This window comes from Mastigoproctus giganteus, chromosome 5 (assembly GCF_048544385.1).
Source record: "Mastigoproctus giganteus isolate SK-2022 chromosome 5, ASM4854438v1, whole genome shotgun sequence".
NCBI lineage: Eukaryota > Metazoa > Arthropoda > Arachnida > Uropygi > Thelyphonidae > Mastigoproctus > Mastigoproctus giganteus.
In genome coordinates, this window is record NC_143579.1 from 144,443,401 (window position 1) to 144,460,192 (window position 16,792).

The following is a 16,792-nucleotide window of genomic DNA, read 5'->3' on the forward strand; positions in this document are numbered from 1 at the left end:
TTTAACATTATGTTATCAGAGCTGCAGAACTTACAGCTTCATCTGTTTTGGAGCCATCAGTATAAATATGTAGTTTCTCTGAGTTTTCTAAGGTGCGGGTTTTATATAGTTGCTGAAAGTTGTTGTTTGGTAGGAAGCCTTTTCTCCCTCTCTCCATGACAGGGGAAATAAATTATCCATAATCTTAGCGGGAGTGTCTATTGGCACCCAAGCAGTTAGTGGAGATAGCTTTTAAGATATTTCATTTCTTTAGACAGACCTTCCTAAGGTAGGCTATATGAGTAGCAAAACTAAGTTTATTGTCTAGATATAAACTCAGTAAATTAAAATTAACGGTAAGAGGAACTGTTTTTTTAAAAGTATTTCAGGATGTGGATGTAATTTTCGTATTTTAAAGAAATGAGCTTGCAATAGTTTTATTTTCTGCTAAGGAATAGCCATTCCGTTGCACCCATGATTCTATTCCAGCTATGGATAGCTGATGTTGACTTTCAATAGGATTCATAGTTTGTGACTGACAAGAGATAATGAGGTCATCAGCAAACATGTGATTCAACTGTTTTTGGTATGTTTCATGTCATATTAGTAATTCTTATTGGGAATAATGTTGCACTGCGGAACACCCTCCTCTTGTTCAAATGTTTTGGATACACTGTTCATATATCTGAAATGAAACGTTCGGTGGTGTAGGAAGTTTTGTATAAATTGGGGTAACTGCCCCCTCAAACCAAACAAATGAAGATCCTGAAGGACATCATATCGCCAAGTGGAATCAAAGGCTTTCTCAATACAGCAAACCCCCGCTATTCGCTGGGGTTACGTTCCTGAGAAATGTCGCGAATACCGAAAACGCGAATACTGAGTTGACTCCCATAGTAATAAAGGGGTTCCGTTCCAAAGTATGAAATTTATAAGAAAAACTAGTCTAAAATTTTGTCTATGTATGTATGTATTATATGTACCTTCATAATATGACTATGTACATAGACAGCACATAGTGAAATGCAAGCATATGGCATCGAAATGAAAATAAGAAACAATTTAATATTAAATGTAATATTTATTAGAAATTTCAAATAAATCTTTAAAACCAGTGCCTTTGCTAGCAAAAAAACGTATCCCGCCAGTGCTATCACCAGTTTCGCTAAAGTATTGATAAAGGAGTTTTGCCTTTTCACGAATGATGAGTGAACTTAACGGAATTTTATTTTGAGTTCGGTCTTCTGTCCATAGATTTAAAGCTTTTTCCATTTTTTCTAATTTAACATCACGAGTTACAGAGCAAATTTTTTAAGCAATTAGCACGTTTTCACGGACACTACGGCGGATTTTTTCTTTCGATTTTTTGATCGATCGTACTGTTGACTCATTGATTTTATAATGTTTTGCCACTGAGGAGGCACTTTCACCATTAGAAATTTTATCTAATAACTCAATTTTATTCGCTAATGTCATCACCTTCTTTGATATTTTCACATTTCTCTTGTTATTCGTAGCCATATTTTTGTAGGGGTTAGAAAGAACTTGTCCACAATAAAGTCACTTTCTTCCATTAACACACTCGAAAAAGTCTGTTTTACACTGCAAAACGGTAGATTTATCATTTTTGTAAGCATATCAATTTATAAATTGATAAATTTATAAGCATATAAATTAAAAGCAAACGACGAAACCTTCCATGACCCACTGAGCGCTGTTTTGACCGGGAAAGATAATTTTAGCCACGCCCATGTTTTTTTTATGGCGGAAAATATTCACGGCGCTTTAAAATTCACGAGCATTAGCAACTAAGGCCATATTGCTCCGGGGATATGCGGTGGTCATCACTTGACCTTTCAGCGTCCTCCGTATTTGGTGGTCACGGGCTCAAACCCCAGTCTAATCAAGAAGCGTGTGCTACGCACTGCTGCTCCTGCCCACCAGGCTACGGAGGCACCAGTGAAATGTCTGATAGAATAGTTGTAATACCATAGTAAAAAAGCTTATTTTGTGTTTTTCTGTCGATGCCTTAATTTTTTTAAAGGTTTGGCTATATGTGGACACCGCATGGCAAAAGACTCAGCTAATGCATTTGCTATTTTTGTTGGAGTGTACAGTTCCTGCCCTTTCCAGTTTAGAATTGAGGCAGGAGACTGCATGTATTTATGATTAAGAGCTTGGATTTTTTTCCAGATGAGTTGATTGTCCGTGTCTTTGTTATAGGCGGAAGCAAAACTTATCCGGATGTCATTCTTTGCTTTTCTTCTTATTTGGTGGAATTTGGCCTTGAGTTTTTTAAAGTTAATAAGATTTAGCAGTTGTAGGGAATTTACAAAATAAATCCCAAGCTCTTCTTTTTGTCTGTTTAGCCTGTGTGCATTCCTGATTCCACCAGTAACTCCCGTGTTTGCGTTTCCCAGGCAAATATTTAGGAATTGCAGAATTTGTGGCTTGTGACATTTGATTGGTTATATGATCAGTGATAATATCTATGGGCTGGGACTGGACTATCTGATCATCAAACTGGATTAGGGAGGCATATTTATGCCAGCTCGCCGAACGGAATTTCCAAGTCGATCGCTGCATTAGGAACAATTTTACTTGTGTTTGAATATTGCAAAGAATCGGTAGATGATCACTATTTAGCGCAGCGTTTCTCAAACTGTATTCTGCGGAACACTAGTATTCCGTGAAAAATCAAAATTAATAATTTAAAAAAAAATAAATAATAATAAAAAAATAAATTTTGCATATTTGTAGCGGACACCACTTTTGTATCATTATAATTTTTAACATTTTTTTTTTTTGGTTATTATTTTGGTTATTTTTCAGTTACTGGCATAGACTAATAATCAAACACTTTATTTTGGAGGGCTTTGAATAGAAAAGTATGCGTAGAGGTAATGCCATCTACGAAAAAGTGGCAATGTAATGAACTAATATGCCATTCATATGAGATTTACTCTGGAGTACACGGGTTGAAGAAGAGAGGGAAGCGAACCAATATCATAACTAAACTCACTTCCTTGTTTAAATTTTTTTTTGATAATTATTAGTATTTTGAAATATTATTATTAAAATATGTGACCATGGATTTGTGGTTGAAAAAAGGAACTTTAAAATGAGAAGCGAAGTACTTCTAGTAGTGCAACTGTAGTCGATGAAAACGAACACAATATTGTCACACTTCAAAGTGAGGATGAACAATCGCAGCCTTTTGTTCCCCAAAAATCCGAAGTGAAAAAACAGGAACCAACTAATAAAAGACCAAAACGAAAGTATGATGACAGTTATTTGAATTTTGGCTTTACACGTGTTAGATATAAAGATGCTCCTGATGCACAGTGCGTCATATGTAATAAAATATTAGCAACAGTTCTTTGGCTCCTGCTAAACTTGTGTTTTTAAGTGTTCCATGAATATGCAAGCATTCCATCTATATATTGTGAGATGAAAAGTGTTCTGTCAGTATACTGTGAGATGAAAAGTGTTCCGTGACTAAAAAAAGTTGGGAAACGCTGATTTAGTGGGTTATCAAGAACTTTACGCTCCATATTGGCATATATGGAGGGAGAACAGATTGAAAGGTCTAGTGCAGTCATGGAGCTGCTGTTGTTGTTGTTGTTTGGTTTTTAGGAGCATTAGCAACTAAGGCCATATTGCTCCAAGATATGCGGTGGTCATTCCCTGACCTTTCCGCTTCCTCCGTATTTCGTGGTGACAGGCTCGAACCCCGGTCTAATGAAGAAGCATGTGCTATGCACTGCTGCTCCTTCCCACCTGGCTACGGAAGTGCCAGTCATGGAGCTTGTAGAAAAATGGATATAGGTAGGTTCATCAGTGTTTAACAGGGTAAGGTTATGAGAATCAAGCAAGATTCTATTATTTTACTCCATTTGTCAATTGTTGGAGATCCCCATAGCAGATGATGAGCCCTAAAGTCACCCAATAAGCAGAACAGAAATGGTGGCTGATCTACTGCACCCTGCAATGTTACTTTTATCCCAAAGGTGATGCCCACTTTGTGGATGACAACTGAATAGTGCATGATGCCAGAATGTCTTGGAGAATATGAGATAGATTTCAACCATCTTCCCTGGCCCCCACATTCACCTGATTTCAATTCCATTGAGAATGCAGGCTAAGTTTTCTAAATCATCTGAAGAGAAAGAGAAATTAGGAGGGAGATATATAAAAGCTACTGCAAGGGCGATACCAATTACAATGCACACTGCCACAACTTCAAAAGGAGTCTGAAGAGAAACATGTTTGAATGGAATGTTGTTCTGACCATATTCACTACCCCTCCACGAGCTGGTGTGTCAATACTCCTATCTCATCTAAAGAGGATATAATTTTTTAAGGAAGGACACATTCGTGGATTTAAAAGAGTTTGCTGTAGGGCTATGCTAGCCGGTTCATATTGATCGATTAGATCCTGCAAATCGTCTTTTGTATTCCGAAAGCCTCTGCAATTCCATTGAAGAATTTTTTCCATTATGTGGTTTTATGTGTCGTTTTCGGTTCTGATAGTTTTTTGCTTGTTTCTTAAGGAAGACAGGGCAGGTCGCGTCCATATTATCGGTTGCATATAATTCTAAAATGCCATCATCTAAATCATGATGTTCATCGATGCCCATTCCCGCTGAGAGTGATGACTGCTGTTTCATGGTTTCTGTCACTTTTGGTTTTATTGTTGAGGAAACAACGGTTAGTATGGTAACTGGGGTATTACTGGCTTGTTCACTTGTTTGTTGTGTAGGACACTGTTTTGAAATAGAGAGCAATGAACGTGCCCAGTTTGCAATAGATATATTCGGAGGAACTGGAACTTAAGTCTGGATCCATACAGACTGGAAATGCTGAGCTGCTGTGGCATATGTGAGCTCTGTCTTTGTTTTGATTATCTGTCTTCTTGCCTCTGAGTAAGTCATTTTATATTTCTGAATTTTTTTCCCTTGCTTCCATAGATCACACGTTTTTGAAAAATCCGGGGGTTACCCTTACAGTTTGGGCAATGTGGAGTGGTAATAGTGCAGTCAGATTGGTTACTGTTTAACCTCAACATGCAATCTGTGAGTGTCTGTAATTTTGGCATTTGTAGCACCTGATGGGATTCAGAATGTATGGTAAGGTAAGTAGCCTGCTTTCACAGATGTCAGTAAGTGAGGTGTGCTAAAAGTAAGAATAATGCTCCTTGTTGGAACCAGAGTACCATCTTTTCGGGTCATAATTCTTCTTGCTTGGATGACTTTTTGATCATGCAATTCTTGCATAATTTCCTCCTCTAATACAAGTAATAAGTCCCATTCTGTTATCGCTCCCTTGGAGTAGTTAAGGTGGCACGCGGATAAACTATTATTGGGCGTCCTCCAATGGTTGTGAGCTTTAACAGCTTTGCAGAATGTTGAGCTTGAGTAATCTCTATCAGAAGATCACCTGACTGGCGTCGTATAACTGATTTAGGCAAACCTGCAGCAGACTCAATGCATTCCAGCACAAGGAAAGATGATAATTTACCCAGCGGCTGATCTGATAGAGAATGCAAGATGAGGAAAGCTGTTATCTCCTCTTGAGGGGGTTCAGAATAGTCATTCCCAGTGTCATTCATCACAAGTTTTGAGCTCAATAGCTCTAAAGGTGGAAACACTTTGTGGTCCATCTTTACTCCTTTCAGCCCTGAGAGAGTGGATTTCTTCTCACAGGAGCCCTGCCACGGGGAAGCAGGAGCAGTGCAGCTAGAGTGACCAAGTGGTATAAACATAGGTGTTAGTTTAGAGGGGGCGGGGAACGGTGGTTTGCCTTTCTTAAACTTGCTTACAGTTCGTAAGACTAAGTTTCTTATTGATCAAAGAACTTAATTCACAAAAATGGCGAGGAAGTTCTGTTGGCCAACCCATACATTCTGCAAAGCTGTTAAAGCTCACAACCATTGGAGGACGCCCAATAATAGTTTCTTCATAAAGAGCTTTTTAAACTGAAGAACTGTGGCTTGGAGTAAACGCTCTATGAATCACTTGGAAACTGCAGAGTCTAGAGGAGATAATCAGAATAAATGACAAAAATCACATTTTTTCCCACAAAAGATTTATCCCATCTTTGCAAGTGAGAAAAACGTTCTTATTTCTGAACTGAACTAAACATTGTTGTGCCCCATGAGCAACAATTAAAAAAGGCAGCTCAAAACTTAGCAACTTTACACGTGGAGACTAGATGAAGTTGAGTTGACAAGTGGAGACCTAATTAAGTTGCATAAGGAACTGATGGGGGCCAGTAAAATGAGCCAGGGAAGTATATTATTACTGGTAGGAGCAATTAGAAACAAGGATGCAAGCACAAATGTAAAATCTCCAAAAGTAGCAATAAGCTGCATCTTCAAGTTTACTTAGCAGCATGCATGAAGTTCAGTGGAATATATTTGCACAAAGACAGGTGCATGAGTGCACCTGTCTTTGAAACCTCACACAATTTCAGTGATTATCTGTTCTTTGTCTACTCTCTCCACAGAGGTGAAAGAACCAATAATTTTTAACACATGCTTTTCTTTGATTTTGCTATTAAAAAATCCACTAAGTCTCTTAGCATACACATAGGAAAAATGTAAAGTAAGCAAAGCCTATTCTCAACAATCATATGCATATGGTGAAAAACACCAATTTAATATCAATGCAAATAAGAAAGGTGGTGAAAATTGTCAATGGTACATGTATTATTCTTTTATTTAAATTCATCATTCTTATTAATATAAGAAAATGGATTTTTCACAGTTATGTTCATAACAGAATGAAAATGAGATGGCTTCAAAATGTGAACAATTGCGAATTATTATGGATACTTTTTTACCCCCTTTAACTGAAAGCACATTTGAGGATTAAAATATGCCAGAATTACCAGTAACAGGTTAGCTGAAATGGCAGAAAAATTATAATTAAAATTGTATTTCATTATAATTAAAATTGTAATGAAAGAATTGGATGGTCCCATTTGGCAATGGGCGAAGGATTGATTGTTTCATGGATTTACTTATTATATTTATTATAATTATTTTATTTTAATATTTTTATTTATTTTTTTGCGGAGGCAGAAAAAGACTATTTCATTGCATCATTTATCCATTCAAAATACACATACTTTAAATGCTAATAAACCTCAACGTAAATTAAGAGACTTTGCGACCCACTCAACAAATGTAACATTTTCTTTTATCTCTAACACCTAGGAGGGTAGGGGAATCAGAACTGATTATTGACAATTTTAATGTAAAGGATTTTCATTCAAGTTATTATGATACAATACAAATACCTTTATATTTCTGCCTCCAATCATAACACCATTCATTTGATCTAGTGCCAGTTGAGCAGCCTCTGGAAGTTCATATTCTACAAAAGCAAATCCTTTGTGTTTCTGTGTGACAGGATCCCATGACATATTTATAGATTTTATAGGACCAAATGGTAAGAAAGCCTGTCTAATGGTATCTTCCTTCAACTCAAAGCTAATACTTCCAACATAAACTCTAAAATGAGTACAGAGAATTAAAAATATCAATGATTGGGCAATGATATAAAATTAAAAATCAAATATGACTTAAACAAAAAGAAAAAAAAATTTACTCTAAAATAACAATGACACAATTTTAAAATAAAATAATATTTATTTTCATCAGTTCCAAAATTAATTCGCAAGAAGAAAAAAAAAAAAAAAAAAAAAAGTTCCTAAGTCATGTCACATTTGTGAATTTTTTGTTTTTTTTTATGGAAGCCATAACCATATTATAGTAACTAATCATCAGCCATTTTCAATCCACTGCAGGATGAAGGCCTTGAATGGGTTGAGCACGCTGAATTCTGATGGGATCCTTCCACTTGTTCAGATTACGAACTAAGGGGGCATAAATTCAAATTAAGAAAAGACAGGGGTAGGATAGATGTGCAGAAATTTGCCTTTAGCCAGCGGGTGGTTAATTGCTGGAACAAACTTCCATCTGTCGTTGTGGAAGTTGATAGGCTAAATAAATTTAAGGAGGAACTGGACAGGCATGTGGAGGGAATGGTGTGATTTTTTTTTTTGGCTGATGCTGCATAAGCTCATACACTTGCTTTCTTGCATCACATGCCACTACTACTACTACTATTACTAAACAAAAATACAATAAAATTTAAAGAAAAACGTATCGGCTTGCAGTAGCTACAGAAGTCTACGTCTTCACCAAGTGATTCCTGGCGGCCAAAACTACTTACTACTGATTTTTCTATTAAACCCCAAACACAAATGTATCGGAACCTATACTACCATCCATAGTGAGTGAAGGCTGAGAAGACAAAAGATATTGCTGTTAACATCGAAATTTCTGAAGATTATAATTTTCAGGAAACACATGTGAAGGAAGGCTGTTCTGGAAAATAAGTAGAAAGGCTGAATGAGTTGGAATAAAAAGTTGCTTCTGTGAGTAGGAATCGGAAAGCAAATGGAAGTTGATATTTTGCAGGAAATACAAATGCCAATTCAGAAGAACAGTGCCCGTGGATCAATAATTAAAGGAGGAATGAGAAGTTCACTTTTTTTTAAATGGATCCTTCATGCTTGACAGAGGTTTTGGGGCCCCACAAAAGTGGGAAAATTCTATCATAGCATGGAATTGTATAGAATGAACATTTATTTAGAAGAAAAGTAGAGCCAAGAGAGGAAAAGAAAACCTCAGTTTATTTAGTTGCAGAGAAAGCAATATTCGTGATGTATTTTGGAAAAATGATATTAATAGTCAAGAAAAGCTGAAGAAGCTGAGTGAAGAGAAATCTACTGCTTCTCAACTCAAATAGTAATAGTAGGAATAGTAATGAAGGCATGTGATGCAAGAAAGCAAGCATAAAATAATTTGACACATGCAATCCTTCTAAAAGTTCGTCCAGTTCCTCCTTGAATTTATTTAAACTATTCCACAGATGCAAAGTTTTTTCAGGCAATTAACCACCTGCTAGCTAAAGGCGAATCCTTGCACTTCTATTCTACAAGTGTCTAAACTCAATTTGAATTTATGCCCTCAGGTACGTAATCTGAGAAAATGGAAGAATACCATCAGAATTAAGCGTGCTCAACCCATTCAAGGCCTTATCACCTCAATCATATCACCACAGGTGCCTAGTCTACAGACGCTGCAATTTGCAGAATTTAAGCCTTTCTTTGTAAGAGCACCCATTCTAGGGTGCTCTCCTTCTTCTTCTTCTCTGTACATGTTCGAGCAACTCTACATCATTCCTAAAATGAGGCTTCCAGGCCTGTACGCAGTACTGACAGCATAGCCTGACCATTGCCTTATACAAAGGGATAATCACAGTGTTTCCATATTAGCAAAATTCATGTATATGAATTTTGCTAATAGGGTATGATACTGTCAATATCTCATGACCTGCTCTGGCAGCCTGTCTGCATTGCTCAGAAAACTTCAAATCTGACTGCAGAATTACTCCCAGGGTTTTTTTTTATTTTCTACACTTTAAGTGTAGTATCACACATTCGGTACGTTCCTCTGGGGTTACTTCAACCCACACTAGTACTTTGCATTTGTCAATATTAATAATACACTTCTCAGCTCACCTGCCCACATTTTCTAGATTCTGTTGCTGTAGCACGCTTCCATCACTGGCAATAACAACCCTGCCAAGCTTGGTATCATTTGCAAAGTTTGAAATTAATCCTGATATATCTTCATCAATATCACTGATAAATATACAAAACAGCGGGCCCAACATTGAACGCTGCGGACTCCACCAATAACATTAGTCCAAAAAGAGCAGCATCCATTGATTACCACCCTCACACCCCTTTATCCATTGTAGCAACTTACCCTTAATACTATACTATTCCAATTTGTGGCAATGAAACAGTGCCACAATGTTTTCCTGAAATCCAAGTATATGATATCAAAATTATTTTTTGCATCCAGTTCCTTTGTAACCATATTATAGTAACTAATCAAATTTGACAGACAATACCTCCCTTTAACAAATCCATGCTGTGCCTTAACTATTACTGCAGTCTTGTCTAGATGATCCTGCAATGCTTCTTTAACCAGTGATCCCACTATTTTCCCCAGAACACAAGTCAAATTAACAGGTCTGTAATTACTTGTGTCACCCTCAGATCCCCCCCGCCCCCTTGTGAACCAGGTGCCTTTCTAATGTTTAACTACAATTTCTCCTCCACTTTGCTCTCAGTTATAACAAAATCATTTAGCACCCTGTTAGAATTTAATAAGTTTCTGTACTCCACTTCCCTACAGAATTCCTCATGTGTGAATGTAGATGTAAGATAATTATTCAGTTTGTCAGCTATCTGAGCAGGATCATCAACAGTCGAACCATTGTTATAAAATGGAGCAACCTGATTAATTCCCTTCCTTCTAGAGTTGATAAAAGTAAAGGAGACTTTGCTGTTTTTCTTTGCAACCTTTGCCAATAATTTCTGATACACTGCCTTCAGTTACCTTCTTTGTGACTTGATTACAGACCAGCTTATATCTACTGTAGGCTTCTGTGTCACCTGATAATTTGTATGCATCCCATGCATTTTTCTTCTCTGCCATGCATCTACTCAGTTCATCTGACATCCATTTAGGCTTAAACCTTGAACAGTATTTCTTAGTTAATATGAAAAGCCTAGTAACTACCAAGATTAACTTCTTGAATACTTCCCATTTAGAATTTCCTGTTGTTGACATCATCAGCTGGTCCCACTGTAGTCACCTTTACAAAAAAAAAAAAAACCTCCCGTTTAACCCTGATGGTAGTGATCTCTTTAAGTAAATTCCACATCAGTACACTGTGATCACTGTCACCTAGTGGTTCCTTTATATCTACAAATTCTTAATGCACAAATAATCACTGCAGATAACCAGATCAAGAGTATTACTACCTTTGGTTGTCTCTTGAGCACGCTTGTGTAGAAAACAGTCATTGAATAAATCCACAATAGTCTTGCTATTGTGTGGGTGACCAACCCACAAAATAAGACATTCTGATTTACTCGCCCACTTTATTTCTCTGTACATTTGTTCATTGTACTCATCAGTCATTAGGCCAGTGCTTATGCCACACCAAACTGACTCAACATTGCATTGCCCATCTATGTCAACTGGATGAACTTCCTTAGATTATGTCTTTTGTAACTAATAGCATCACCCCCTCCTCCGCATCTATCCTTCCGGTACACATTGTACTTCCTAAATTCCAATTCTGCACTGCTTATATCTGTGTGACACCACATTTCTGATAGCCCAACAACATCTGCCTTTGATGTCTTGATCAGCACTTTAAACTCATAAAATTTATTTACTAAACTCCTAGCATTATTGTTCATGTAAATATACATGCACCTGTTCTTACTCTTATTATCCTAACACAGGGCATTTATTTATTTGTTCCACGATGACTAACAGTAGTTGGTGAAATCCTCAGCAGCTTGCTTTCGAGGCTGCTGCTCATTCTAATAGTAGCAGTGCTATTGCCTTTTGCTCTTTTGCCTCTGACTGTGGCCACTGTTAATCGTTTAGTCGGTGAAACCCTCGCTCCCCAAGCTATAAGTTTTCTGACCCATCTAACACTGCTTCAATAGCACCAACAAATGTTCCTCCACCCTTTCTACTGAAGTGTATCCCATCCCTGTAGAAGCAGTCTTTCCTGTTAACAAATAGACAGAAGTTGTGGTAACACACCAGACTGCTCAACAATTTGGACAAGAAGCAAGTTTTCTGCTCTTAGCTAGTTTGAGATCAAGTTTGTATTGATAAATAAGTCTTTTACAATTATAGCAGACTTTACTGCTATAACTGTAAATTTGAAAGTGTCTGCAATTCTTCGTTCGATTCTGTAAGATCATTTGCACGTGAAGAAACTTTGTTCTCTCTGGGTGCCGCATCAACTGACTGAAGAGCAGTTGACACAACGTGTGACTTGGTGCCGGGAGATGTTAAAAAAGTTTGATAAGGGACAATCTCGGTATGTGAACAACATCGTGACAGGTGACGAGACTTGGCTGTACTATTACGATCTGCCGACCAAGGCTCAAAACAAAGTTTGGGTCTTTGATGATGACGACACACCCGTAATTGTCAGAAAATCCCGATCTGTAAAGAAGAAAATGATAGCTGTATTTTTCAAATCGAGTGGAATTGTGGAACGTGTCGTTTTGGACACGCAGAAGACAGTCACAGCTAAGTGGTATACTGAACAATGCCTGCCTAAAGTCATTGGATCTATGAAGAACCTGCGGCCAAAGTCAAGAATGGACACCTGGTACCTCCATCACGAAAATGCTCCAGCTCACCGCGCCAAAGCCTGCACCGAATATTTGACCACGACAGGACTGAAACTTCTCGAGCACCCTCCCTACAGTCCAGACCTTGCTCCCTGTGACTTTGCACTGTTCCCGCATGTGAAAATGAAGCTAAAAGGGAGGCGGTTTTCCAGTGATGAGGACCTTCTACGGGGTTGGGACAACGAGTGTGCTTTACCCCCTAGTGAAACTTGGCAGAACTGGTTTAAAGATTGGTTTCGGAGGATGGAGAGGTGTACTGAATGTAGAGGAAATTACTTTGAAAAAATTAAATAAACAAAGCTGTATTGCAAAACTTTCCTAGTACCCTTTGTACATGATGAGCCTTATCAATCAATTCGGCCTTGGAGGGAATGTGCAAGGCTCAAGGGGTAGAATTTTTTGCAGTGTGGTCTGTGCTTGTTAACAGGAGAGACTGCTTCTACAGGGATGGGATACACTTAAATAGAAAGGGTGCAAGAATATTTGCTGATGCTATCGAGGCAGTGTTAGGTGGGTCGGAAAACTGCTAGCTTGGGGGGATTCACAGACTAAAAGTTTAAAGTAGCCGCAGGCAGAGGTGAAGGTGATTCTTGCACAACTTCTATTAGAATAAATAGCGACCTGGAGTAAGGGGTGCTGGGGGTTTCAGGGATTGATGGCAGTCATCGTGAAACAGGTGGGTATATGGGATGTGTTAGGGTAACTAATAATAAGGATAGGTACATGTATACTTGCATGTATACGAATGCTAAAATATAGTAAATAAATTTGATGAATTTGAAGTGTTCGTCAAGTCATCAAAGGCAGATACTGTTGGAATAGCAGCAGAGACATGGTGTCACACAGATATAAGGAAGGCAGAACTGGAATTTGGAGAGTACAATGTGTACAGAAATAATAGACAGGATAGAAAGGGAGGAGGTGTTATGCTGTTAATTAAGAAAAACATAAAATCAAAAGAAGTGCACACAGTTCATACAGATGAACAGTGCACTGTTGAGTCAGTTTAGTGTGACACTGCGAAAGCAAAAATAAGAGTAGGAGTGTGTTATAGGCCTAAGGACTCGAATGAGTACAATGAACAATTGTACAGAGAAATAGAGTGGGCTAGTAAATCAGAATGTCTTATAATGGGGGTTTTAACTTCCCAGATATTGACTGGAACTTGTGGGTTGGTCACTCACACACTAGTAAGACTTTTGTGGATTTATTAGATGATTGTTTTCTGCAGCAGCATGTTCGAGAGGCAACCAGAGAGGGTAATACTCTTGATCTGGTTATCAGTAGTGATTCTTCATGCATCAAGAATCTGCAGATAAAGGAACCACTAGGTGGCAGTGATCACAGTGTACTGATGTAGGATTTATTTAAAGATATAATTACCATCAGGGGTAAAGGAAAGGGTTTTTGCTTCGGTAAAGGGAAGTACAGTGGTCTCAGACAGTTTTTAAATTCTGTACAGTGGGATCAACTGACGATGTTACCAACAGTAAATTCTAAGTGGGAAGTGTTCAAGGAAATAATCGTGGATGCTACTAAAAGTTTCATACCTATTAAGAAATATTGTTCAAGGTTTAGGCCTAAATGGTTATCAAATGAACTAATGAGACTCGTGACAGAGAAGAAATGTATGGGATGCACATAAATTATCAAGCGACTCAGAAGATTATGGCAGATATAAGCTAGTCTGTAATCAGGTCACAAAGGAGGTTAGGCAGGTGAAGGCAGATTACGAGAAATCTTTGGCAAAAGAAGCTAAGAAAAACAGCAAGGATTACTTTACTTATATAAACTCTAAACGGAAGGGGATGAATCTGACTGGTCCACTTTGATATCAATGGTTCGACTGTTGATGATCCTGCTCAGATAGTAAACAAACTGAATGAATATTTTGCATCTACATTCACACATGAGGAGTTATTAAGGTTTGAAAATGGCAGAAGGTTATCAAATTGTAGCAGGGTGCTTAATGATTTTGTAATAACTAAGAGCAAAATGGAGGAGAAATTGTTGAAGTTAAACATAAGAAAGGCACCTGGGGTGAATGGGATCTATCCAGTTATATTAAAGGAGACGGCAAAGCAACTAAGCAAACCCTTAGCCAAAATTATGAGAGCATCCTTGGACTCAGGGGAGGTCCCCACGGACTGGAGATGTACAAATATATCCCCAATTCACAAAGGGGGGGATCGAAGGGTGACACGAGTAATTACAGACCAGTTAGTTTAACTTCTCTTCCGGGTAAAATAATGGAGTCACTGGTTAAAGATGCATTGCAGGATCATCTAGACAAGACTGCAGCAATAATTCAGACACAGCATGGGTTTGTTAAGGGAGAGTCTTGTCTGACAAATTTGATAGGATATTATGATATGGTTACAAAGGATGCAAAAAATAATTTTGATATCATATATTTGGACTTCCATGCGCAACGTTTGACACTGTTGCGCATGGAAGACTATTGTACAAATTGGAGCAGAATGGTATTAAGGGTAAGTTGCTACAATGGATGAAAGGATGGTTGAGTGGGAGAAGACAGAGGGTGGTAATTAATGGGTGCTGCGCTTCGTGGACTAATGTTATTAGTGGAGTCCCACAGGGTTCGGTGTTGGGTCCTCTGTTGTTTTGTATATTTATCAATGATATTGATGAATGTATCAGATGATACAAAGGTTGGCAGGGTTGTTAATGACAGTAATGGCAGTGTCCTACTGCAATAGGATCTAGATAATTTGCGCAGATGGGCTAAGAAGTGGCAACTGAAGTTTAACCTTGACAAATGCAAAGTACTGCATATGGGTAGAAATAACCCCAGAGAAACATACCAACTGTCTTAAGGTGGTAGAAAATGAAAAAGACCTGGGAGTAATTGTGCAGTCAGATATGAAGTTTTCTGAGCAATGCAGACAGGCTGCCAGGGCAGGTCATGGGGTTTTGTCAATGATATACAGGAATTTTGCTAGCAAGGAGAAGGAGGTGAGTGTCCCTCTGTATAAGGCAATGGTCAGGCCGTGCCTTGAGTACTGCATACAGGTCTGGAGGCCTGATTTTATGAAGGATGCAGATTAGCTTGAGCATGTACAGAGAAGGGCAACAAGATTGGTAAGGGGAATGAAGGGATCCTCTTACCAAGAGAGGCTTAAGTTCTGCTAATTGCAGTGGCTAGAGACTAGGCACCTGCGCAGTGATCTGATTGAGGTGTATAAGGCCTTGAATGGGTTGAGCACGCTGAATTCTGATGGGATCCTTCCAGTTGTTCAGATTACGAACCTAAGGGGGTATAAATTCAAATTACGAAAAGACAGATGTTGAAAGATGTGCGGAAATGTGTCTTTATCCAGTGGGTGGTTAATTGCTGGAACAAACTTCCATCTGTTGTTGTGGAAGTTGATAGGTTCAATAAATTTAAGGAGGAAATGGACAGCCATTTGGAGGGAATGGTGTGATTTTTTTTTTTTTTTTTTTGGCTGATGCTGCATAAGCCCATACACTTGTTTTCTTGCATCACATGCCACTATTACTAATACTACTACTACTACTGTAAGCGAAAAATGAAGGTGGAGATTTGAATACAAGACAAAATGAATATGCTACACTCTTAACTTCAACAGTCTTAGTACAATTTAAGGATGTAGAATGAAGAGTAAAGAATTTCATCTTGCAAAAATAATTTCACTCATATTATCTGAGTGAGGGGATTTATTCTGAAATTTATTATTTATTTTTTTAAACAGAATATTGAAATTGAAAGGACAACAAATTTAGGGCAAAAAGCCTCATGCTATGAAAAAACAATTTATGGGTCTTTCATAACATAAATGTACAAGGAGGAAAAAGAAAACTGTTTCCTGTTAATTCTATGTCTGAATAGGCACAATATGTCTGAATTCTATGTCTGAATAGCATTAGGCACAAAGATATTTTTTCATTTTCAGATCGAGGCTGTACTACTCTACTCTTATAATTATCCATATTATTTTTTAATTATTATGATATCATCAATTTGTCATTTTCATATGTTTAAGTGAAAATCTTTTGATCATACTGATGCTTTGATTACAAATTTATCGAAATTTAATGGCCTTGTAAAAAATTAAAATATCATATTCATAAGCATAGTAACTAACTAAAGCTTGTATATAACAACAGAACTACACAGAATATTTTCCCCCAAAAAAGTTAGTAGCTTACAGCATTGGTAAAAGGTGAATATATTATGAATGAATGAAGCCTGGTTATATGAATGTTTTATTGTAAATATGAGTATTTACTTTAAATATCGACTTGATAATTATGATAATTACAACGGTCACTATAATTACACATAATAGCATGCCTTCACAATAAAGCAATAACAAACTATATATATACAGCCTAACTTGGTAATAACGAGCATCAAGGGACTAACAAAATTTCCTGTTATAACCATTATGCACCACATCAGTCATGAGTGAAATCTACCTCCTATATATTTTTTTTTACTTCTCAATAACTTGATAAA

At 37.6% G+C, this 16,792-nt stretch overlaps 1 protein-coding gene across 4 annotated transcripts in view; it reads right to left on the bottom strand.

Annotated features, from left to right (window-relative positions):
• hfp (Poly(U)-binding-splicing factor hfp) overlaps positions 1–16,792 on the bottom strand; it is a 654,778-nt gene that overhangs the window by 307,839 nt on the left and 330,147 nt on the right. For all 4 annotated transcript variants that reach the window (XM_090374213.1, XM_090374209.1, XM_090374210.1 and 1 more), the window contains one exon: positions 7,282–7,495. In XM_090374213.1, coding sequence (XP_090230339.1) covers positions 7,282–7,495 — 214 coding nt within the window. The remainder of the gene's footprint in view (positions 1–7,281; positions 7,496–16,792) is intronic.